This window comes from Erinaceus europaeus, chromosome 15, assembly GCF_950295315.1.
Source record: "Erinaceus europaeus chromosome 15, mEriEur2.1, whole genome shotgun sequence".
In the NCBI taxonomy this organism is placed as follows: Eukaryota; Metazoa; Chordata; class Mammalia; order Eulipotyphla; family Erinaceidae; genus Erinaceus; species Erinaceus europaeus.
Genome location: NC_080176.1, coordinates 5,013,292 through 5,035,682, shown reverse-complemented (window position 1 = coordinate 5,035,682; position 22,391 = coordinate 5,013,292). Strand labels below are relative to the sequence as shown.

The 22,391-nt window shown below is 63.4% G+C and overlaps 6 protein-coding genes across 10 annotated transcripts; 3 read left to right on the top strand and 3 right to left on the bottom strand.

Moving 5' to 3' along the window:
* The first annotated feature begins 445 nt into the window (after positions 1–445).
* CLDN9 (claudin 9) lies at positions 446–1,869 on the top strand. The gene has a single exon (XM_007538099.2). The coding sequence runs from the start codon at positions 1,043–1,045 to the stop codon at positions 1,694–1,696; it is 654 nt and encodes a 217-aa protein (XP_007538161.1). The 5' UTR covers positions 446–1,042; the 3' UTR covers positions 1,697–1,869.
* Positions 1,870–2,606: 737 nt separating this feature from the next.
* CLDN6 (claudin 6) lies at positions 2,607–4,837 on the bottom strand. 2 transcript variants are annotated; one of them, XM_060172517.1, is made up of 2 exons: positions 4,452–4,837; positions 2,607–3,360 (listed from the first exon to the last, which is right to left on the bottom strand). In XM_060172517.1, the coding sequence occupies exon 2, from the start codon at positions 3,336–3,338 to the stop codon at positions 2,676–2,678; it is 663 nt and encodes a 220-aa protein (XP_060028500.1). In that variant the 5' UTR covers positions 3,339–3,360; positions 4,452–4,837; the 3' UTR covers positions 2,607–2,675. The 2 variants fall into 2 exon arrangements, with proteins under 2 accessions (XP_060028500.1, XP_060028501.1); XM_060172518.1 differs by lacking the exon at positions 4,452–4,837 and adding an exon at positions 3,881–4,022.
* A 19-nt stretch (positions 4,838–4,856) lies between these two features.
* Positions 4,857–6,698, top strand: TNFRSF12A (TNF receptor superfamily member 12A). 2 transcript variants are annotated; one of them, XM_060172519.1, is made up of 4 exons: positions 4,857–5,174; positions 5,722–5,825; positions 5,905–6,039; positions 6,121–6,698. In XM_060172519.1, the coding sequence occupies exons 1-4, from the start codon at positions 4,864–4,866 to the stop codon at positions 6,174–6,176; spliced, it is 606 nt and encodes a 201-aa protein (XP_060028502.1). In that variant the 5' UTR covers positions 4,857–4,863; the 3' UTR covers positions 6,177–6,698. The 2 variants fall into 2 exon arrangements, with proteins under 2 accessions (XP_060028502.1, XP_060028504.1); XM_060172521.1 differs by having other exon boundaries at positions 4,870–5,086; positions 5,721–5,825.
* A 192-nt stretch (positions 6,699–6,890) lies between these two features.
* HCFC1R1 (host cell factor C1 regulator 1) lies at positions 6,891–7,952 on the bottom strand. 2 transcript variants are annotated; one of them, XM_007538095.3, is made up of 4 exons: positions 7,823–7,952; positions 7,630–7,686; positions 7,417–7,545; positions 6,891–7,196 (listed from the first exon to the last, which is right to left on the bottom strand). In XM_007538095.3, exons 1-4 carry the CDS (start codon positions 7,915–7,917, stop codon positions 7,061–7,063), a joined length of 417 nt encoding a protein of 138 aa, XP_007538157.1. In that variant the 5' UTR covers positions 7,918–7,952; the 3' UTR covers positions 6,891–7,060. The 2 variants fall into 2 exon arrangements, with proteins under 2 accessions (XP_007538157.1, XP_060028505.1); XM_060172522.1 differs by lacking the exon at positions 7,823–7,952 and having other exon boundaries at positions 7,630–7,814.
* A 258-nt stretch (positions 7,953–8,210) lies between these two features.
* Positions 8,211–13,608, top strand: THOC6 (THO complex subunit 6). Of its 2 annotated transcripts, none has more exons than XM_007538094.3 (13): positions 8,211–8,349; positions 11,604–11,719; positions 11,802–11,866; positions 11,939–12,042; positions 12,130–12,167; positions 12,254–12,302; positions 12,387–12,458; positions 12,539–12,641; positions 12,722–12,771; positions 12,868–12,930; positions 13,029–13,139; positions 13,240–13,374; positions 13,455–13,608. In XM_007538094.3, the coding sequence occupies exons 1-13, from the start codon at positions 8,323–8,325 to the stop codon at positions 13,533–13,535; spliced, it is 1,014 nt and encodes a 337-aa protein (XP_007538156.3). In that variant the 5' UTR covers positions 8,211–8,322; the 3' UTR covers positions 13,536–13,608. The 2 variants fall into 2 exon arrangements, with proteins under 2 accessions (XP_007538156.3, XP_016050274.2); XM_016194788.2 differs by having other exon boundaries at positions 11,939–12,048.
* A 23-nt stretch (positions 13,609–13,631) lies between these two features.
* BICDL2 (BICD family like cargo adaptor 2) lies at positions 13,632–20,975 on the bottom strand. Its single transcript, XM_007538113.3, has 9 exons — positions 20,776–20,975; positions 19,429–19,706; positions 16,623–16,838; positions 16,427–16,543; positions 16,202–16,348; positions 15,382–15,732; positions 15,066–15,196; positions 14,853–14,973; positions 13,632–14,076 (listed from the first exon to the last, which is right to left on the bottom strand). Exons 2-9 carry the CDS (start codon positions 19,690–19,692, stop codon positions 13,918–13,920), a joined length of 1,506 nt encoding a protein of 501 aa, XP_007538175.2. The 5' UTR covers positions 19,693–19,706; positions 20,776–20,975; the 3' UTR covers positions 13,632–13,917.
* Positions 20,976–22,391: the final 1,416 nt, after the last annotated feature.

Below are 22,391 nucleotides of genomic sequence, written 5' to 3'. Positions count from 1 at the left end.
ATGGGACTGTGGGGCTCCTATGCTGCCCCCAGCAGCAGCCTCTGCATCTCACCTTCATTCTCCCCACGGCATACTCTCCTAGTGACCCCCGCCCCCTTCCCTGCCGGCGGAGTCATGATCTCAACCCCCTCTGCAGGCCCCTCCACCCGCCCCCTCATAGCCCTTCAGAGTGGCTCTCGGCAGCCCGGTATCGACAGGAAGAGTGCACCTGAGCCCCGAGAAGGGGGTGGCTTTCTAGGCCGTTGCCAGGGTGACGCCACCTGAGCTGGCGCCAGGCACCTGTTGCTGGGGGAACCAAGTGGGCGGGGTGCCTCCCGCAGGAGCCCAGGGAGTCTGGAAAAGGATCGGATTCCCAGAGTCTGGGCAGCAGGGGGATGGCAGGGGTGTGCGAAACTGGGGGGCCAGGGTGCCTCTGCATCCCTGATCGAAACCAGTGGTGCTGAGAGTGGGCTCTCTGGAAGGTGGTCCCCTGCCCCCACCTAGATCCTAGACCACCCCCACCCCTGGCCCCCACAGCCCCTCCCCATTGCTTTGTCCTGGCTCCCACACGGGTGGGCCTTCCTGCCTCTTATCGCTCTGCTCAGGATGCCCCCCTCAATGACCCGATACCCTGGTCCCCCCAGCCCCGCCCGCCTCCTGCTGTCTGTCTGGAAGTCCCAGCCTGCTGTCCCTCCCCTGCCACCTGGGCATAAAACCCCGCCTGCAGCCACGAGAACACAGTCCCCAGGTGGCAGCGGAGGGCACACCCACTGCCACCTGCAGTGGCTCTCCTGGCCTACCGAGGGTCCAGGGTCCCTGCAGCAGGGCTGACGCGGCAGAAGGACAGAGTAGCAGCCACTGTGCCCCTGGAAGCGCCACGGGTGGCCCCACTGGCCCTCCTGGCACTGGCCTGCTTGGCAGCAACACCACAGAGAAGGCACCAATGTAAGGTCCGTGCCCTCGGAGGACGCTGACTTCCGCCTGCTAGGCTCCCAGACCCCCAACCAGCCTCGACCGACGCACCCAAGTCCAGCAGGACCACCGGGCCGGAGCTGACCTCCCGATGGCGTCCACAGGCCTGGAGCTCCTGGGCATGACCCTGGCCGTGCTGGGCTGGCTGGGCACCCTGGTCTCCTGCGCCCTGCCCTTATGGAAGGTGACCGCTTTCATCGGCAACAGCATTGTGGTGGCCCAGGTTGTGTGGGAGGGGCTGTGGATGTCCTGCGTGGTGCAGAGTACCGGCCAGATGCAGTGCAAGGTCTACGACTCTCTGCTGGCCCTACCCCAGGACCTGCAGGCCGCCCGTGCCCTCTGTGTGGTCGCCCTCCTGCTGGCCCTACTCGGCCTGCTTGTGGCCATCACGGGAGCCCAGTGCACCACCTGCGTGGAGGACGAGGGCGCCAAGGCCCGCATTGTGCTCACGGCCGGTGCCATGCTGCTCCTGGCCGGCGTGCTGGTGCTCATCCCTGTGTGCTGGACGGCTCACGCCATCATCCAGGACTTCTACAACCCCCTGGTGGCTGAGGCCCTCAAGAGAGAGCTGGGTGCCTCCTTGTACTTGGGCTGGGCGGCTGCTGGCCTGCTCATGCTGGGAGGGGGCCTGCTCTGCTGCACCTGCCCCCCACCCCAGCTTGACCGCCCACGCGGCCCCAGGCTGGGCTACTCCATCCCCTCCCGCTCTGGTGCCTCTGGACTGGACAAGAGGGACTATGTGTGAGGCTGTGGGAATGAGCCTGGGGGGGTTGGCTCTGTCCTGGGTGACTCCAGAGCCCCCCATGCTGAAGCTTGACTTGGAAGAACCAGAAGTCAGTCCTCTCCCACCTCCCCCACCCCAGAAGCTGTGCCTCAGCAAGTACTCCTCGCCCTGCCCTCCCACAAACCCTTGGTTGAAAATAAAGGCATGTTTTTATTATTATTATTGTTGTTGTCGTTAGATAGGACAGAGAAAAATGGAGAGGAGGGGAAGACAGAGGGGGGAAAGGTAGACACCTGCAGACCTGCTGTACCGCCTGTGAAGCGACTCCCCTGCAGGTGGGGAGCCGGGGGCTCCTTATGCAGGTCCTTGCGCTTTGTACCACGTGCGCTTAACCCACTGCGCTACTGACCGACTTCCCATAAAGGTGTGTTTTAAGTTGGCTCCTGGTCTGTGCTTGTGCCCAGGCCCTGCAGGTGTGCGGTGGCACCATCATTTCCACCCCTCCCCCACCAAGCTGGCATTGCACATGGGCAATGACACCAGAGTAGTAAGAAAAAACACTTTATTTAGTGAAAACCTAGTTTGTGCAGGGCAGGCCAGAAGTGTGTGGGCAAGATGTGAGGGGCTGGGTTCAGACTCGGGGAGGGTGGTGGCAGGGGTCTCTGGCTGCAGAGGCTGGTTTGGCAGGCAGTGGTCCTGCAGACCCAGGGAGGCCTGGCCCCCAGCAGCAGAGGTAGCAAATATTGGGGACAGACATCAGAGGCTCCTGTTGTTACAAAGCACCTGGATGTCACATTGGACCCCGGCTCTGCAAACCGGAGTGTTACCTCTTTGGCAGCAAAGCCTGTGTTTCTCCTTGGTTCCGATATTCTGCAATAAAAAAAAATCCCACTCCCCAAATAAAACAAAAGGAACGACAGGCCCCCAATGCTCACAGATCAGATCACGGACTTTATGGCTACAGCCCGGGGGTGGGGTGAGGCCCCAGGTCCAGGAGCCCTCAGACATAATTCTTGGTGGGGTAGTCAGAGGGTCCCTGAGGAGGGCCACGGGGGGCAGATGCCGAGTAGCGGGCCATGTAGTGATTGGAGCTACGGCCGCGAGAGGGGCAGGTGCAGCAGAGCAGCCCCCCACCCAGCAGCAGGAGCCCCGAGGCCGCCCAGCCCAGGTACAGGGAGGCGCCCAGCTCGCGCTTCTGCGCCTCGGCCACTAGGGGGTTGTAGAAGTCTTGGATGATGGCGTGAGCCGTCCAGCACACAGGGATGAGGGTCAGGATCCCGGAGATGACAAAGACAATGCCGGAGGTGAGCACCAGGCGGGCCTTGGAGTCCTCGTCCTCCACGCAGGTGGTGCACTTGGCGCCAGCCAGGTAGACCAGCAGGCCAATCAGGGCCAGCAGGAGGGCGACCACACAGAGGGCACGGGCGGCCTGCAGGTCCTGGGGTAGGGCCAGCAGAGAGTCGTAGACCTTGCACTGCATCTGGCCGGTACTCTGCACCACGCAGGACATCCACAGCCCCTCCCACACCACCTGGGCCACCACGATGCTGTTGCCGATGAAAGCGGTCACCTTCCACAGGGGCAGGGCGCAGGACACCAGGGCATTCACCCAGCCCAACAGCGTCAGGACTAGCCCCAGGATCTGCAGACCTGCGGAGGCCATGCTGAGGCAGCTTCAGGAGGTGCTGTGGGGACAGAAATGGGCGAGTTAGGACGGGGACTGTGCGCAGCAAAGGGGCAAAGGCGCCACTTCCAGGTGGGTGTGCATTTTACCACCTGCTTCAGGCTCCTCCCACCACTGGACACCGCCGTCTAGACCCAGGACACACAAGGATCTGGTCATGAAAAGCGGAGCAGCCATAGCACAAGTTTGCTGCAGTGTGGGGGCTCAAACTGGAGACCTTCCTCAGCCAAGCCAGGAGCACCACAGCCGAGCCAGCACGCACACCCGAGGTGTAACGTGGAGGCTAAGCCCAGCCACTCAGAGCCCCCCATTCTCCAAGGTCACCTCTGCCTGGAAGGAGTCCACCCCGCGTGCTCCCCCAGCCCCTGAAGAGCACGCCACAAGGTGGGGGACACTTTCTAGTGGTCTCCTGCCCGAAGTGCCACCCTCTCAGGACACTGGGCCCCTGAAAGGAGCTAAGACCCGAGTGTGGGGTCTGTGCGGGGAGCGGGGTTAGACTTCTCAGACTGCCCGGCCGTCACCTGTCTACTCCCATCCCACTTGCGGAGGGTCGCCAGGCCGAGGGATTCACCACCACTTATGCGGGTCCAAACCCAGCGCGCAGGCCTGAGCAGCCTCCACTGGCTGAACGTGCCTCCCAGGCTGTCCAGACCCGGCGGCGGCCTGGGGAGGGGCCGGGCGGGACCTTCAGGTGCTCCCTTGGGGCCTCGGGTGGGGCCGGGCCGGGTCAAGCCGGCCTCGGAGGCCAGCAACCTTCTGGGCCCGAGGGCGCATCTCCAGCGCCCCGGCCGGGGAGAATCTTGCTGGTGGCGCCCGCAGGGGAGGGGGAGAAGCACCCCGCCCCGAGTCCGCGCCGATGGGGGAGGGGAGCCGGGGTTTCGGCGTCTTTGTCCGGGAGGGGGGAGGGGCGTCTAACACTTCTGAACCCCGGGGAAGGGTCACCCAGCTGGCGGACGGGCGGTCTCTCCCCCCCCACAGGGTGACCCCCATCCTGGGCGCCGTCCCCACGCACCCCTCCGCCACGCCCCCTGCACCGGCTCAGCCCCCCACGCACACATACTGCTCCCCCCCCGACGTCAGGCGCAGGCTCACCTGCTCAAGAGTCCGTAGCGATTCGAAGGAGCCCGCCGAGTGCGGGGCGGCGGCAGAGACGGGGGTCTTAAAGGGGCAGTGACGTCACTGGACCACCGCCCCGGGGAGGGGCAGCGACCCCGGCGGGCGAGCTGCGGGCGCTCCATTCCGCACCTCGCCGCTGGGGGGCGCCCGAGCGCAGGGTGCTGCGCGCCCAGCAGCGGGCCGGGGTCTCGGGGTGCGGTAACGGGCCCCAGTCTCCGCGGGTCACTCGCTAGCGCCGAGGCCGCGGGCCCGACCGCCCCTCTCACGCTCCCCTGGACGGCCAGGCCAGACACGGCCCGTCCGCGCCTCACCCGCGAGAGGCGGCCCCCGCCCGACGTGCGCACCGGAGCGCGCCTCGCGGCTCCTGCAGCCCGGGTTTGTTGAGTGAATGCTGGATCGCGGCGGGCGGGCGGGGCGGCGGCGGGGACCGCCCCGGAAGGCGGGGGCGGGGGCGGGCGGTGAGAGTCCGGGCCGGCCCGCGGCTGCCCCAGACGGCGGCGGCCGCCACCTGCGCACCATGTCCCCGGCTTCGCTGCGCCCGCGGCTGCGGCTCCTGGCACTGGGGCTCGGGCTGGTCCTGCTGCGCGCCGCGGCCGGGGAGCGGGGGCCAGGTAGGCCGGGCGGGGGCACGGGCGGCACCGACTGGGGGCGTGGGGTCCGACTCAGGGGCTCCCCACACCCGGCGCCCCCCGGACAAGGGAGGTGGCAGCCCCCCAGCCTCGCTCCGGGCCTCAGTTTCTCCGCCCGACCGGTGCGGGGGGGCTCCCGGGTTTCCCGGCAGGAGGCTTGGGCAGCGGCGGGCGGGTGGGAGGCGGGGTGTCTGGCCCGTTAGGGGCACGCCCCCAGCGGGTCGGTACTGGGTCTGCTGGGCACAGGGACCGGCACTCCGGGGCCGGGTGTCCACGAACATGGGGGGGGGGTCTGTGCCCCTTCTGCCTGCCGTGCGGGGTGACCCTTCCGTCCGGTGATTTCAGTGCCCAGCTATGCGGGGGGGAGGGCCCGGCATCGGGCCGGGAGCCCAGGCGTGAGTCACCGGCCGGCGGCGGCTGGGGGACTGGGGACCGGCCCCCCCCCCCGCGCCCCCTCCCTCCGCGTCCCGCTCGGGCCGTGTGGTCACCTGCGCGGAATGCGGGGGGAGGGCGACAGGGTCTCGTGTTACTGGAGCCGGCGGACCCTGAGCTCAGCCCCCAGAATAGCCGCGCCCGCCCCCGCCCCCGCCCCGCCTGACCGCGGCCCCCTCCCCAGGCACCACCCCCTGCTCCCGCGGCAGCGCCTGGAGCGCCGACCTCGACAAGTGCATGGACTGCGGCTCCTGCCCCGCGCGGCCGCACAGCGACTTCTGCCTGGGCTGTGAGTGGAGGCGGGTGCGGGCGCGGACGCGGGCGCGGGCCAGGGGTTCAGGGCGGGGTCTGACTTCCATCCCGCGCAGGTGCCGCGGCCCCCCCCACCTCCTTCCGGCTGCTCTGGCCCATTCTGGGGGGCGCCTTGGGGCTGCTGCTGGTGCTGGGGCTGCTGGCCACCTTCCTGGTCTGGAAACGGTGCCGCAGGAGAGAGAAGTTCACCAGTAAGTGTTCCGTCCCGCACCCCCTCCCCAGCCCGGGGGGTGGCCCGACCGACACCCTCACTTCTCCTCCTCCTCTTGCAGCCCCCATCGAGGAGACCGGCGGGGAGGCCTGTCCCGGCGTGGCGCTCATCCAGTGACGCGAGCGCCCCCTGCCCGTAGGGGCGGCCCAGTCCTCACTCATTCATTCATCCATTCATTCGTCCTGGAGCCAGCTCCAGCATCCCAGACACAGCCAGAGCCAGGCTGCTCCAACCACAGGGTGCGGAGGGATGGGGGGACGAGTGAGTCACCCCTCTGCGGAGCCTGCCAAGGTGTCTGACCGCCGGACACACTCCCGGACCGACGAGGAGCCCACGCAGCCCCGCCACACACTAAGGAACTGCAGCAGCATTTGCACAGGGGGTCTCCCCTCCCCCAGACACACAGCTGGAGGCCAGGCTGACCTGGGCAACCTCCCTTCGAATTGACATTTCAAACACAGGGGTCCCTCCGGGGTTAGGGGCCTGATCCTAATAACACTAGGGGGCTGGCCCTCCAGGAGGGGGGGCTGGCCCTCAGACACTGCCCCCCATCCCTGAAAGGGGATAGATATTTATTTTGGGAGATCCTTTTGAGGGGCGGGAGAATTTATTATTAATAAAAGAATCTTTAACTTTAAATGGTTTTGGAGGGTGGCATCAGAGGGGGGAGGGGGGTGAGTCAGCGCGGGGGCGGAGGCGGGGCTCTGACTCACGCATTCTCAATGCCCGCGCCTGCCCAGACCTGGCCCAGCCTCCAGCGGCTTCCAGGGAAGAGGAGCCCCAGCACCCAGGGCCTACACTGCCCGCGTCCCCAGAGGCCTGGTGTCGGGCGGGAGCTCAGAAATCTTTATTCCGCTCTGTTGGGTTGGCCTCCCAACCCAAGCTGCCCCACTCGGCAGGGCGGCGGTCGGTCCTCCGCTTCAGAGAGGTCTGTCCGGTCTGGAGGCTAGGCAGCTCAGCTGGCCCTTGGCCGGGGCGCCGACATCCACTCCTGCCCACGCTCAGAGCTTCCTCACATCCCCAGCTGGGGTGGCAGGGTAGTGGGCACCGGGTATGTCCCCCAATCTCAGCAACCGGAGGGTCTCCGGGATCAGGTTTCCAGGGTATCGCCAGAGAAGCAGCTCGGACCTGGGGTTCCTGGAGGAGGGAGCCACAGTCAGGGAGGGCAGAGGCCGGGCAGCGGCGGTGTCCTCCCACCCACCCCGAGTCCCCCGAGGCTTCGGGCCACAGGCACCTTCCAAGGAATGGCGAAGGGCCAAGGGAGGACGTAGACAGCTAAAAATAGCCGGGTGAGGCAGAGCCTGGACGGGGCTCCAGGGCCGGGAGCAGGCGCTGGGGACTGGTGCCAGGTGCCTACCTGGGCGGGGACACGGGCGGGGGGAAGGGCCTGGGGGGGCTGCAGTAGGGGTGGTCGTTGTGTAGACTGAGCCGAGAGAAGTGTGTGGCCATGTTCTCCTCGGACAGGAACTGCTTGCGTAGGGGCTCCCTGGGGAGAGAGGCTGGGGTGCTCGGAGCGGAGCCATGGGAGGGGGCCCCGCCGTGGAGACGCCCCTCCCCGGCCCCAACTCACTGCTCCTCCTCCAGGCGCCGCTTGGTGCTCAGGGGCCCAGCTCCTCGGAATGGGGAGCTGGGGAAAGAAGAGAGCCAGGTGCGCTCCGCCCTCTGGGCCCCCACGCCGGGGCTGCCCCCCAGCCCCAAGCCCCCGGTCCCGGAAGGCTCGGTCTCCAGCCCCATGTCAGCTCCCACCTGCGCCCCACACACACCTCACGTCCAGACCTCGGGGCGCCCCCAAGGAGGAGCGCTTGTCGCGCTGGGTCCGCCCGGGGGGCTCAAGCTCCAAGGGCTGCTGCAGGATCATTGGGGTCCCGCGGTTGGTGCCGACAGAGGGGTGGGCTTCGGGGGCGGGGCCTCCGGGGGCGTGTCCGACGTAGGGCGGGGCCCGGCTGCGCGTGCGCGCGGCGGCTAGGCTCTGCGCAGGCGCAGAAGGCGAGTGGCGTGAACCTGGAAGGCGGGTCGGCGCAGAGGTGTGGGGGAGGTGATAGGCACAGCAGGACGCGGCGGTCACCCCTTAGTGTCCCACGGGGACCTTCTCGGTGGTCACCTGGGATCCTGGGGCTCCGGAGGTTGGCGTAGGCCCCGTGCGTGCCGCGAGGGCCAATAGTGTCTGGACAGCGAGACGCCGCGAAGAGAAGCCGCTCGGACTCGCCGGGACGCACGAAATTGCGCTGTGCGCAGAGCACTCTGGGATTTGTAGTTCCACAAGATGGATGCCCCGGGGCCACTGGGTCAGGTGAGGCGGGCTGTTGCGCAGTGCATTCTGGAGCTTGTAGTCCGCGCTGGGCTCGGAAAGGGTTGGGGAGGAACTCTATCCCGGCTTCAAATGAGCTGTTAGTAGGTGACCCTGGAAGTGCCTTGGGGGTAGAATGCAGCACTTGCAAACTTGAGATCCCTCGGGCACTGTATATGCAAGAGTGATGTTTTGCTTTTTTGTTCTGTTAACACATAAAAACCCTAAAACAGGGGAGTCGGGCGGTAGCACAGCGGGTTAAGCGCAGGTGGCGGCGCAAAGCACAAGGACCGGCATAAGGACCCCGGTTCAAACCCCGGCTCCCCACCTGCAGGGGAGTCACTTCACAGGCGGTGAAGCAGGTCTGCAGGTGTCTGTCTTTCTCTCCTCCTCTCTGTCTTCCCCTCCTCTCTCCATTTCTCTCTGTCCTATCCAACAACGACAACAACAATAATAACTACAACAATAAAACAACAAGGGCAACAAAAGGGAATAAATAAATAAAATAAATATTAAAAAAATAAACAAAAACAAAAAAACATAAAAAACCCTAAAACAACAGATACAGCCCGGGAGGTGGTGTGTAGCCTAGAACAATGGGACTTGCAAGCGTGAGGGCCCACAGTGACCCTGTCATTTTCCATTTCCGCTCTCATGTTACTTAGTAGAAAGCAATTTATTGGGAGTCGGGCGGTAGCGCAGCGGGTTAAGTGCACGTGGCACAAAGCGCAAGGACCGGCATAAGGATCCCGGTTCGAGCACCCGGCTCCCCACCTGCAGGCGGTGAAGCGCAGGTGTCTGCGGGTGTCTGTCTTTCTCTCCCCCCCTCTGTCTTCCCCTCCTCTCTCCATTTCTCTCTATCCTATACAACAACAACATCAATAACAATAACCACAACAATAAAAAACAATAAAGGAAACAGAGGGAATATATATAAAAGAAAGCAATTTATTGAGGTCGGGCAGTAGCACAGCGGGTTAAGCGCCCATGGTGCGAAGAGCAAAGACAGCCGCAGGATCCCGGTTCGTGCCCCCGGCTCCCCACCTGCGGGGGAGAGGGTCGCTTCATAAGCGGTGAAGCAGGTCTGCTCTCCCCCTCTCTGTTTTCCCCTCCACTCTCCATCCTATCCAACAACAATGACATCAATAAAACAATAATAATAACGACAATGATAAAACAACAAGGGTAACAAAAAGGAAAAAAATAGCTTCCAGGAGCAGTGCATTTGTGGTGCAAGACAATAACCCTGGAAGTAAAAAGAAAGAAAGAAAGAAAGATTAATTTTTACCAAGAACACTGCACAGCTCTGGCTTCTGGTAGTGGAATTGAACCTGAGACTCTGGCCTCTAACATGAAAGTCTTTTTTCATTGTCATTATGCTATCTTCCTGCCCCTAGAAAAATATTTAACTTAGGGGCTGGGTGGTGGCGCAGCGGGTTAAGCTAACATGCTGTGAAGCGCAAGGACCCATGTAAGGATCCTGATTCCAGGCCCTGGTTCCCCACCTGCAGGGGGGTCACTTCACAAGCAGTGAAGCAGGTCTGCAGGTGTCTGTCTTTCTCTCCCCCTCTGTCTTCCCCTCCTCTCTCCATGTCTCTCTGTCCTATCCAACAATGACATCAATAACAACAACTACAACAATTAAAAAAAAAAGAGCAACAAAAGGAAAAAATATTTAACTTAAATATTAAATATTAAAATATATTTAACTTAGGGGCCAGGCGGCGGCACACCTGGTTAAGCACACGTGGCAGTACACGAAGACCTGTGTCAAGCCCCTGGTCCCCACCTCACCTTCAGGAGTTTCTTTCCCTCTCCAGCTCCCCTCCCTTGTCAATTTCTCGGTCTCTAATAATAAAGAAAAAATAAGAAGCTCAACAATATCTAATTATTTATTGGGTAGAGACAGAAACCAAAAAGGGAGAAAGAGAAAGGCCTGCAGCACACTTCACTGCTTGTGGCGTTTCTCCCTTTAGGTGGGGGCCTGGGATTTGAACCGTGGCCCTTGTGCCTTGTAATATGTGTGCTCTACTTGGTGTGTCACTGCCTGATCCATCCTAAAAAGATCAGTGTGCTGTGCTTTAAGATTAATGAGTAACAACAAGGGCAACAAAAGGGAATAAAAAAAATAAAATATTTAAAAAAAAAAAGATTAATGAGTAAATAAATCCATATGAAATCAGGGCTGGGTTCAAGGTCCCTCTCCCTACCTGTGATGTGGAAGCTTCCCAATCAGTGAAGCATATACTGCAGGCGTCTCTCTTTATCCACCCTCCCCCTTGGTTTCTCTGTCTCCAGCCAGTAAATGAATGAACAAATAAAATATTCAATAAATGAATGAATAAATAGTAAAATATGTGGGCTGGATGGCAAAATAAGTAGGTTGGGGAGATAGTGTAATGGATAAGTCAAAAAGACTCTCATGCCTGAGGCTCTGAAGTCCCAGGTTCAATCACCCGCACCACCATAAGCCAGAGCTGAGCAGTGCTCTGGTAAAATATAAATATATATATAGTTAAATTATATATATATATATATATATATATATATATTTATTTATTTATTTATTTATTATCGGATACAGACCAAAATTGAAAGGGGAGATAGAGACAGAGAGAAATCTGCACCCATGCTTCACAACTCTAGAAGATTTCCTCCTGGAGGTGGACACCATGGGCTTGAACCTGGGTCCCTGTGTGCTCTTAACCAGGTGCCCTCTGCTAACCTGGCCCCCTGCTAACATTTCCCTCCCAGTGCACTGCTCAGTTCTGGCTCATGGCGAGAGCAGGGATTGAACCTGGGATCTGAGAGCCTCAGGCATGAGAGTCTGTTTGCATAACAGTCATGCTATCTTCCTCACCTCTCCGTGTCTGAATTAAAAAGTCCCAGGAACAATGATCTCAGGCTTGTGCAAGATCCTGGTCCCACAGCGGTAAAGTGGGCTACGTTGAATATAATCAGAATGCTTCAGGGACCTAATGCTTCAGGTCTGTGTGGTGACTGTCCTGGGGGGCAGCCTGTGCGGAGTCGCTACCCACGGTGCCCCCAAGGCCCTGGCAGTCTGTGCCACCCCACGACCAAGGCGGAGCTGGAGCCTTTGCTGGCTGCTGGCTCAGGCCCAGGCTTCATCTTCTGCTCTCCCCACAGTCCCCCTTGGAGTCCGACTACCAGTACCTCAGCTGCCGCAGCCACCAGCCCACCCTGAGGAGGGCTGGTGGGATGGAGCCGAGCGAGCATTGGCCTTCTCCCGCCCACAGGTGGAGGTGTTCCAGGCCCTGCGGCAGCTGCACATGACCATCTTCTCCCAGAGCATCTCACCCTGTGGGAAATTCCTGGCAGCTGGCAACAACTACGGGCAGATCGCCATCTTCAGGTATGTGGCAGCCTTGGGCACCCTGGGCACCCTGGGCACCTAGGCATGGCCGCTCCTGACTGGGGCCCACTCTCTCCCTCAGCCTGTCCGCTGCTTTGAGCTCTGAGGCCAAGGAGGAAAGTAAGAAGCCAGTGGTGACCTTCCAAGGTGAGTGCTGAGCTCTGGGGGGCCCTGGGCAGGTGTGGGGATGCCTCACTCAGGCCCCTTGTTTCCCCTCAGCTCATGACGGGGCGGTTTACAGCATGACGTCCACGGACCGCCATCTGCTCAGCGCTGGGGATGGGGAGGTGAAGGCCTGGCTGTGGGCAGACATCCTCAAGAAGGTAAAAGTGAGTTGTGAGTGGGGGCTGGGGCAGGGGGCTGGGGGTCCCCTCAGAGCTGCTGAAGGCACCTCGCTTTCCTCCACAAAGGGTTGTAAGGAGCTGTGGCGTCGGCAGCCCCCGTACAGGTGAGCAGGCAGCCAGGCCGCCAGCAGGGGGGTGGCGAGGGCACAGCGAGGGGCTGCCTCAAGCTCCTGCCCTTTTCTGCCCCCAGGACCAGCCTAGAAGTGCCAGAAATCAATGCCCTGCTTCTCGTCCCCAAGGTCTGTGACCAGAGCTCCCCCCTGTCCACTCTTGACCCCTGTGGCCCTGAAGTGACCTGTCCCCCCACCCCCCACCCCTTGCAGGAGAATGCCCTCATCCTGGCGGGCGGAGACTGCCAGCTGCACACCATGGACCTGGAGACGGGCACCTTCACCGTGAGTGTGGAGGCCAGGTGGGGGTGCATGGGTGGCTGTGGGGAGGCCCAGAGCTGGCCTGACACTTTCTGTTCCCTCAGCGGGCCCTCCGAGGCCACACAGACTACATCCACTGTCTGGCTCTGCGGGAGCGGAGCCCTGAAGTGCTGTCGGGTGGCGAGGATGGTGCAGTGCGGCTCTGGGGTAAGAGGCTGGTGGTGGAGGGACTGTGGGGCGGGCAGGGGAGGGCAGCATGGCTCCAAATCAGGGTACTTTCCCCCCAGATCTCCGCACTGCCAAGGAGGTGCAGACCATCGAGGTGTACAAGCACGAGGTGAGGGCCTCCCACACCCCAGCCTGCCCGGCAGCTTCCCGGCAGCTTCCTGGCGCAGTCCTCACCTGGCCCTCTCTCCCTCTTCCTTCCTCCCAGGAGTGCTCCAGGCCCCAGAACGGCCGCTGGATTGGCTGTCTGGCAACAGACTCAGACTGGATGGTGAGCAGGGCAGCAGAGGGGGAGGGACACAGCAGGTTTGTGTCCCCAGCCGAGGCCCAGCGGCTCACTGCAGCTGGGGACCCCACCTTTCTGCCTAGGTCTGTGGTGGGGGCCCGGCACTCACTCTTTGGCACCTCCGCTCTTCCACGCCCACCACCGTCTTCCCTATGTGGGCCCCCCAGAGGCATGTCACCTTCTACCAGGACCTGGTGAGCTGCTGCCCCCCCCCCCGCCCCCAGCCCGGCCCCTCCTGCCCTGACCCTCCTGCCTGCCCCACATGCCGCCCTGACCCTCCTGCCCACCCCCCAGATCCTCTCCGCCGGCCAGGGCCCCTGCGCCAACCACTGGCAGCTGAGCGGGGAGCTCAAGGCCCAGGTGCCCAGCTCCTCTCCGGGGCTGCTCAGCCTCAGCCTCAATCAGCAGCCGGCTGCCCCCGAGTGCAAGGTGGGTGCACAGAGGAGCTGTGGGTGTCGGGAGGCCTGGCTGGGGGTCAGGCCAGTGACCCCCCCCCCTGCCGCCCACAGGTCCTGACCGCTGCAGGCAACAGCTGCCGTGTGGACGTCTTCACCAACCTGGGCTACCGCGCCTTCTCCTTGTCTTTCTGATGCCTGCCCCCTCCCTGCCGCTGGGCACCTTTCTTTAGTTTTTACAAATAAAGTCTCAGGCTTTGCTCCTTTGGGTCTCCTGGACAAAAAGACGCCTGGGGATTGTGAGGATTTATATATTACTCTGTCAGATCTTGATACATAAATATATTCTCCCACCCCCACCCCGGAGCTCGCACGGCCAGGTTGCACTGCTTAGGGATGATAGACCTCTGAGATTGGAGAACCGGACACCGCCCCCGCCACCCACCTGGAGCCCCCACCCCGAAGCCGGCTCCCATACGAGTCTCCCACCCCAGAAGGGTGATGCCCTCCTTTGGAAGACATCCAGGTCTGCGTCCCATTTGCCATAAGAAAGATAGAGGGCCTCGGCGGACGGCCCTCAGGTCCTTCGGAAAAGGCTGCTGAGGAAGCCCCCGGCCGGGCCTGGGCTCAGGCGCAGCGAGAAACGGGGTGCGGGGCGGCGGGGACCGGCTCCAGCGCTCAGCTCCTTCTGTCTCTGCGAGCGCACCTGCTGGCTGATCACCACCTGCATGTCGTCCTGCGGACGGGGACGGGTCAGCGCCAGCCGCCCCTGCTCCCACCTGCGGGGCCCACCATACCCGACCTTGCCCCTCACCTGCAGAGCCCGCCCAGGCCCCGCCGCCTTCACCTGCTGGGACCTCCCCGCGCCCCGCCCCATTTGCCTGCGGGTACCGCCCCGGGCCCCGCCCCTTTCACCTGCCCGGATCGCACCAGGCCCCGCCCCTCACCTGCTGGGACCTCCCCGGGCCCCGCCCCTTTCACCTGCCTGGATCGCACCAGGCCCCGCCCCTCACCTGCTGGGACCTCCCCGGGCCCCGCCCCTTTCACCTGCCCGGATCGCACCAGGCCCCGCCCCTCACCTGCTGGGACCTCCCCGGGCCCCGCCCCTTTCACCTGCCCGGATTGCACCAGGCCCCGCCCCTCACCTGCTGGGACCTCCCCGGGCCCCGCCCCTTTCACCTGCCCGGATCGCACCAGGCCCCGCCCCTCACTTGCTGGGACCTCCCCGGGCCCCGCCCCTTTCACCTGCCCGGATTGCACCAGGCCCCGCCCCTCACCTGCTGGGACCTCCCCGGGCCCCGCCCCTTTCACCTGCCTGGATCGCACCAGGCCCCGCCCCTCACCTGCTGGGACCTCCCCGGGCCCCGCCCCATTCGCCTGCCCGGATCTCACCGGGCCCCGCCCCTTTCTCCTGCCAGGGTCACAGGCAGGCCCCGCCCCATTCGCCTGCCGGGACCGCCCCGGGCCCCGCCCCTTTCACCTGCCCGGATCTCACCGGGCCCCGCCCCTCACCTGCCAGGCCTCCAGCTCTTGCGTCAGCGCCACCTTCTGGCGGATGGCGCGCAGCAGCTCCCGCGACAGGGAGTCCCGCTCCAGAGACACGCGGCTGAGCTCCAGCGACAGCTCCATGGCCCTGCGGGCGGGCGGGCGGGGACAGGTCGCTGGGGCCTCGGCGCAGGGCCGGAGGGAGCCCGCCGTTGCGCCGCGGGGCGGAGGGAGGCTCACCTGCTCACGGCCTGGTCCCGGTCGGCGAGGGCGCAGCTCAGGGCCGCCTCGGGGTCCTCCTGCGCGCGCAGCTGCTTCTGCCTCAGCAGCTCCTCCCGCAGCGACAGCAGCTCCGTCCGCTGCAGCGCGACCTGGGGCGGGGGGACGGCGGCGGCTGGGGTCTCCGGGCTGCGCCACACACACCGCGGGCGACTCGGGAGGGTGGGCTTGTGGGAGGTTTACTGGGGAAGGTGCTTGGTGGAAGTGAAACCCAGGAGGTCTCCCCAGAAGAGGTGGCATGGCCGGAGGGAGAGGGCGGCACCCCGCGCTGCCCCACCTCGTCCTGCAGCAGGGCCACCTCCGCCTCCTTCTCCTCCAGTAACTCCGCGGGGCTCAGCGAGGCTCGCTTCTTGGGGGGCTCCAGGCTCTCCTCCGGGGGCGCAGGCGGGTGGCCAGGTACCTCCAGGGCGTCCGGGGCGGCGTGATCGGGGAGGGAGGGGGCCGGCGAGGGCGGCTCTGCGGGGCCGTCGGCGTCGCCGTCCAGGCTGCGGGCGAGCTCGGACTGCAGCGATGCCCCCGACACGTCGGCCTCCTGCAGGCGCGACTCCTCCTCCAGCTCCGCCACCCGCCGCTGCAGCCTCCGCGCCGCGCCCAGCGCCTCTCCGGCCTCCGCGCGCGCGCGCTCCAGCTGCGGACCGACAGACGGATGTGTGGGGCTGCGGTTCCGGCGCCGGCCCGCAGGGGGCGCCCGCGAGGCGCCCAGCCCGTCGGCCCCGCCCGGGCGCGGCCACCCCCCACCCTCACCCATAAAGCTGGGAGCGCCGCCCGGACCTCACAGCTGACCACACAGCACCCGACCACCCGGTCACCTCCCGAGCGGGTCCTCTGACGGTCCTCCCACCCAGCTCAGCGCCTCACCCTCCCAGACCCTGTGCTGTGACCACTCACAGGCAGGGAAACTGAGCAGGAGCTCTGAGATTCCCACCCCACATGTTTCCTTTGCCCACCTCCACTGCCCAGACCTGCCCCCCACACCGGGCTCGGATGCTGGCGGTCAGGGCACCGCCCCTGCTCAGCATCTTCCAGGGACCCTACCCCTAACCCCCCAGTGACCCCGCGCTGGTCTAAGGGCAGGAAGCCCCCTCCGCCGTGGTCACCTCCAGGCTGTGCTCCCTCCTCTGCCTCCTCAGCAGCATCAGCTCCTCATGGGTGGCCCGCAGCCTGCCCTGGCCCTGCTCCACCTCCTCTCGTAGGCCTCGGATCTGGGCCTCCAGGTCCTGTCTCCGGCTCTGCAGCATCTGATTCTGAGGAGAGGCCTCAAGCTGGAGGGGGACCTTGGCTGGCCAGGAGCCCTCGCCCGGCTGACCCTCCCCATCACTCACCTCCCCCTGCAGACTCTCCAGCCGTGTCCTCAGCTCTGCCCCAGCCAGGGCCTGGGCTTGGCACTGCCCTCGGAGCCCCTCCAGCTCCCGGTGCAGCTCCTGCTCCGTCTGGGAGGCCTGGGGAGGGGAGCCCTTAGCTAGCGGGGCCTTGGCACCCACCCCACCAGGAACCAGGCTAGGGGGTGGGGACACCCACCTGCGCCAGCTGCTGGCTGAGCCTGAGGTTCTGTTCGCTGAGTTCCCCGAGAGCCCGTGCCCGCTCGCGCCCGCTGTCCTGCTGCTCCGAGCGCTGCTCCCCCAGCTGAGCGCGAAGGGCCTCCACGTCCCCCTCCAGCTCCACAGCCCTGGCCTCCCACTCCGCTCCCCGTGCCGCCAGCCCCCGGCGGAGCTCATGGTTCTCTTGCTGCAGCCGCTGCAGTGGGCAGAGGGACAGAGACACAGAGGGTCAGGGACTCAGGAAGTCCCACAGCCCAGTGGCTGAGACAGACATGGAAACGGGAGAGTGGAGAGTTCTCGGGCAGAGGTGAAGCCCAGAGACTCAGGGAGCAGGCCCCAGGCCAGCAGCAGCCTGACTCACCTCGGGTTGTGGCCGTGGCTTCTGGACTCGGGGGCGCAGGCGCCGTTTCTGGCGTCTGAGCCTGGTAGAGTTGAAGCCCCGGCCCATGGCCTTGCACCCACCTGGCAGGAGCTCTGGAGCTCCTCTGCCCAGCACTGCCCAGCTCCCTCTAATTACCCCGCCAACCCCGCCCTGGCCCAGCACCTCTGACTGTGCCCCCTAAACCTGTCCGACCAGTGGGGGGACGCGCAGGCACACCCAGATGGGCAGCGTGAGGAGGCCTGCAATCAGGGGGTCAGCCTTGGGGCCCTCACTCCAGAGGAGCTGGAAGCAGGAAGGGAAGCAGGCGCCTGGGCCACAATTAGTGACTTCCTAGGGCAGCCCTGCCTTTTAGTCTGCCCCACCCACCAGGTAGAGACCCTTTTGGGAAAGGGGATGTGTGTGTGGGGGTGGGGGTACCCAGAGCTTCACATTTGAGGGGTGAGCTCTGCCACTGAGTTACATGCCTGGCCCCTAGAGAGGGACCTGGGTAGGGGTAGATAACATAATGGTTATGTGCCTGAGGCCACAAAGTCCCAGGTTCAATCCCTCACACCATCATAAACCAGAGCTGAGCAGTGCATTGGTAAAATAAAATAAAATAAAATAAAATAGGGAGTCGGGCGGTAGCACAGCGGGTTAAGCACACATGGCACAAAACACAAGGACCGGCATAAGGATCCTGGTTCGAGCCCCCGGCTCCCCACCTGCAGGGGAGTCGCTTCACAGGCGGTGAAGCAGGTCTGCAGGTGTCTATCTTACTCTCCCCGTCTCTGTCTTCCCCTCCTCTCTCCATTTCTCTCTGTCCTATCTAACAATGATGGCATCAATAACAACAACAATAACAATAAAAACAAGGGCAACAAAAGGGAAAATAAATATAAAAAATTAAAATAAAAAAATAAAATAGGAAGTCGGGCTTTAGCACAGCGGGTTAAGCGCATGTGGCACAAAGCACAAGGACCGGTGTAAGGATCCTGGTTCGAGCCCCTGGCTCCCCACCTGCAGGGGAGTCGCTTCACAGATGGTGAAGCAGGTCTGCAGGTGTCTATCTTTCTCTCCCCCTCTCTGTCTTCCCCTCCTCTCTCCGTTTCTTTCTGTCCTATCCAACAATGGCGACATCAATAACAACAATGATAATAACTACAACAATAAAACAATAAGGGCAACAGAAGGGAATAAATAAATAAATAAACATAAATAAAATAAAGTCTTACATATGAGGAAACTGAGGTTCGTGGTGGGGTGAATGCCTCATCCCAACCAGCACACACAGCAAGTTGGCAGAGTAGGGATTCTAGCCAAGGGCCATGAGAGGGTGGGGGAGATCACATAATGTTTATGCCTGAGGCTCCAAAGTCCCCTGGACCACCATAAGCCAAAGCTGAGCAGCGTTCTGGTAAAATCAAATAATGAAATGAAATGAAACCATGGAGGGCCAGCAACTTGGATAGTGTACTGCCTTGCCGCGTGCAGGACCCAGGTTCAAGACAGACCCCAAGTGCACTGGAGGAAGCTTCAGGGCTGTGGTCTCTTTCTCTGTCTCTCTCTGAAAAAGTCAGTCCAAAGCAGTGAAGTCCCAGTAATGACAAAGAAAAAGAAAATAAGAGTGACAGCTCAAGGAGGGACGTCTGCAGGTCTGTGGGAGGGATGGGGTGAGCCTGTAACTAGCTCCCAACCTCATTCATCCATCCATCCATCCATCTATCCATTCATCCACTCTTTGATCCATCCATCTGTACACCTGCCCATCAGCCACCCCCGCATTTCCCCAGCTCCTCTGATGCTGGGGACTTGTGTCATCTTGTGGCAGAGCTCAGAGTGAAGAAGTGGCCCCTGGCCCTGAGGGACTCGGAGCACCAGCAAGTTTCAGCTCCATAAGTGAGACGAGGCCACCTAAGCAGAGACCTGGTTTGAGGGTCCCTCTGGTTGTCCCAAGGGCAGTGGCAGCTGACAAGTGGGTGGGGCCAGCTGTGCTGCCCTGTGGGGTAGGGGTTGTGGGAACCAGGCTGGGGAACCAGGTGAGGGAGTGAAATACCACTTCCCTTGAGGTGCCCACTAGGTGGCCCAGTGGAGGCTGGGCTGGTGGGAAGGGTGATGGCCAGATGCATTAGAGGCCAGAAGTAACCCCACCAAAGTCTAGGCAGAGGGATGAACTGCCCCCACCTCACAGAACAGATGCAGAATGTGCTGGAGAGCAGGGGGCCCCAAAATCCTGCTGTGTGGGGGGGGGCAGAATTGTCCCCAGATCCAAGATGCAGAGCAGACCAGTGGCTGACCCAAAGCCGCACGGCTAGGCGGGGGACCCCACGCAAAGCCTGACTGGCTCTCAGACCCTTGTTCTTAGGCCCTCATGACACGGCCGGTGCCCAGAGGTGCCCCCCCCCCCCCACACACACACTCTCACCTCCTCACGCTCTGAGTGCTGGGCGCTGAGTGTGTCCAGCCGCCGCTGCAGCTCCTCATTGCGTTCCAGAAGCATCTTGCCCAGCTCGGCTGCCAACAGCAGGTCTTTCTCCTTCTGCTGCAGTTGCAGCGCCAGGTCCTCAGGCTCCCCTGGCACTGGGCCCCCACCCAGGAACGAGTCCCGCCGCTCCAGCACAAAGGGGTAGAAGCCCTCATCACCGCTGGGTGAGGCGCCCCCAGACAGCAGCCCCGACGGGGAGCTCATGGCGCCTGCAGCATCTGCGGGGTCAGGGGGACTGTGGGGACCCTGCCAGGTCCCCCTTGCCCAGCAGCCAGGGGTTCCTGGGCCCCAAGGGGTTAATGATCTGTGTGCTCGGCAGGTGCTCCGTTATTGTCCCCAGGGTAAACTGAGGCAGGGAGCAGCAGGAAATGAGCTGCCTGGTATTTGCCTCTGGCTGACATTCTCTGCCTCTGAAGCTCTGTACATCTGTCCCGGTGCCCACCCCCACCCGCAACCCCATGCCACAGGGCACCCTGGAGACAGTCCCTGTGCCCCTCCCTCCTCCCAGAAGCCAGGAGTCCAGGCTGTGGGCTTAGGGTGTCCCCTCCCAGCCACCTGGCTGTCTTCCTCCTCCCAAGGCAGGTGTTCCTGCTCCCACCTCTCAGACCCTCCGCTGCCCCAAAGGGTGAGCGGATTCCAGCCCCCCAGTTTCCCAGGGCCAGGGTGCGGGCAGGGCCAGGGCGAGGTAACAGGTTGTGCCGGACTGGCTCTCCAGCTTTCTGTTTACTTCACCGTCGGCCCCTGGGGATGGCAGCCTGCGCCTCCCGGGCTGCGACAGCCGGGGCGCTGGAGGGAGGGGGCGAGGGGGACACAGGGGCTTCCCTGGTGCCTTCGATCCCTTCCACGCCTCCTGGGGACCCTCAGCCCAGCCCCCCTCCCTGGCACACACCTGTCCCAACCGCCAGCCCTCTCGGCAGGTGATTAGCTCAGAGCCCGGAGCAGGGCCGGGGGTCGGGGGAGGGTGGGGGGCGCAGTCCCAGCTGCCGCCCCAGGGCGACCCGGGGTCCCTCTCTGTGTGCCCGGCAGGCGGACTGGCTCCAGAGACCCGGGGGGCCCTCTCCCCCAGCCCCCGCTGCCGTCTGGCACCTCAACCCGGACGTGGCACCTGGACACGAGCCCACCCCGACCCCCGGGACCCCTCCGAGCCCAGCCCCGCCCTCCTTCCTGGGGAGCGAGGCTCCCGCCGCCCGGCTCCAGGGGTCCTGCTCCTCCACCTGGCCGCCCCGCCCCAGCCCTGTCTCGCTCGCAGCTCGAAGGGCCCCCGGTCCCCCGCGCCCCAGGACTCACCTGCCGCTGCCGGGCTCCCTCCCAGGCCCGGTGCTCCCCAACCCTCTTCCGGGGGTGGCGCCAGGTGCGCGCCCTGCACAGGTGAGGGGCGGGGTGCGCGGGGCGCCCCCTGGCGGCGGGAATGGCCGGGCCGCGCGGAAACCGGCTGATCTGCCACCTGCCGGGTCACCGCCCGCGTCGCCCGCACCCGCCCCGGGGCCTGGCCGGTGCACCTGCCGCCCGCGCCCTCCCTCCGGCGGGACAGTGGCCGTGCGCGCCCCCGCCGCGTTCACTCGCCGGGACCTGCGGGCGGGAGCGTGCAGCCCTCTGGGCACTGGGGCCGAGCCGCGGGGAACAAGGCGGGCTGGCAGACCAGAGGCCCCGGGTTCGAGCCTCAGAACCAGGGCTGGAGCAAATCAGACACTCGGAGAGCCTGTGGCTGCAGCTGTGACTGAGGGTGTCCACGCCGCTGGAAGGCCAGTACAGCCACCTGCGGGTGGCACACCTCCTGCTGGTGTGCGGCCACTGGACCCCTGTGACATGCAGGTGGAAGGACTCCCGGGACATGGCCGGGTGGGTCACTGTCTATCCAATGCGGCACCGGGAATGAGCCCAGGGCCTCGACCCGTGGCAACACTGGCTGACATCTCCCAGGCTCAAACTTTCCTTCTTTATTTCTCTGAGAGGAGAGAGACACCACAGCCCCACTCCACCATCCCTGGAGCTTCCTTGCTGCCATCATGATACTCCTGTGTGATGGCAGGGCTCAAGCCCAGGGCCTCTCATATGGAAGGAGTGTGGGGAGCAGTGATGAACTGCCAGGAGCCTTGTGTGAAACAGGATGTTACAGGAAGGAGAGGACCCCGGTTGTAATTGCAGGGTTTTCTGTTTTGTTTTGTTTTTGTTTTTTTACCAGAGTACTGCTCAGCTCCGGCTTATGGTGGTACGGTGGATTGAACCTGGGACTTTGGAGACTCAGGCATGAGAGCATCTTTGCATAACCATTGTGCTATCCACCCTCGCCCGTAATTGCAGGTTTTTATCAGTCTTTGGGGTGTCAGCCCTTCCCCACAGCTGATCGAGAGCCAAGGGAGCATTTAGTTGAACCGGCTCTCCCCACCCCACCCAGAGCAGGCTGGGTCCTCCACACCTCAGCTGGGGGGGCAGGACTCTTGAATCTTGTGTGTGTGTTGGGGGGGTGCTGGGGATCCCTGAAGTGAGGGGGAGGCTGGGGTCCCAGGGCTGCAACAGGGCAGTGCCAGCCAGCTCAGAGCTGGGATGCTGCTTTCTTCCCTAAGGGGTGTCTCCAGTGCCAGAGGGCTGCCGTGTCCTCCCATGTGGGAGCAGCCTGTTCACACCCACCCCAGTCTGCCCTCAGGCCTCTTCGTGCCAGGGTTAGTGCAGGGTCACCACAAGCAACCCCAGGGGCTTGCCTGTGACTTCTCATCTCAGATGCGGGGCTTCCAGCCTTGGTCATTTGTGGATCCTCCACTACCCCACCCCACCAGCACCCCAGAACCCAGGAACAACTCCCAGCTCCTGGCCCCCTCCCTCAGCCCCTGACAGCCCCCTCACCTCCATCCCCAGTTGGGTCCCAGGAGGAAGAGGGCCAATAGAGCAGACAGCCCCAGGGAGGC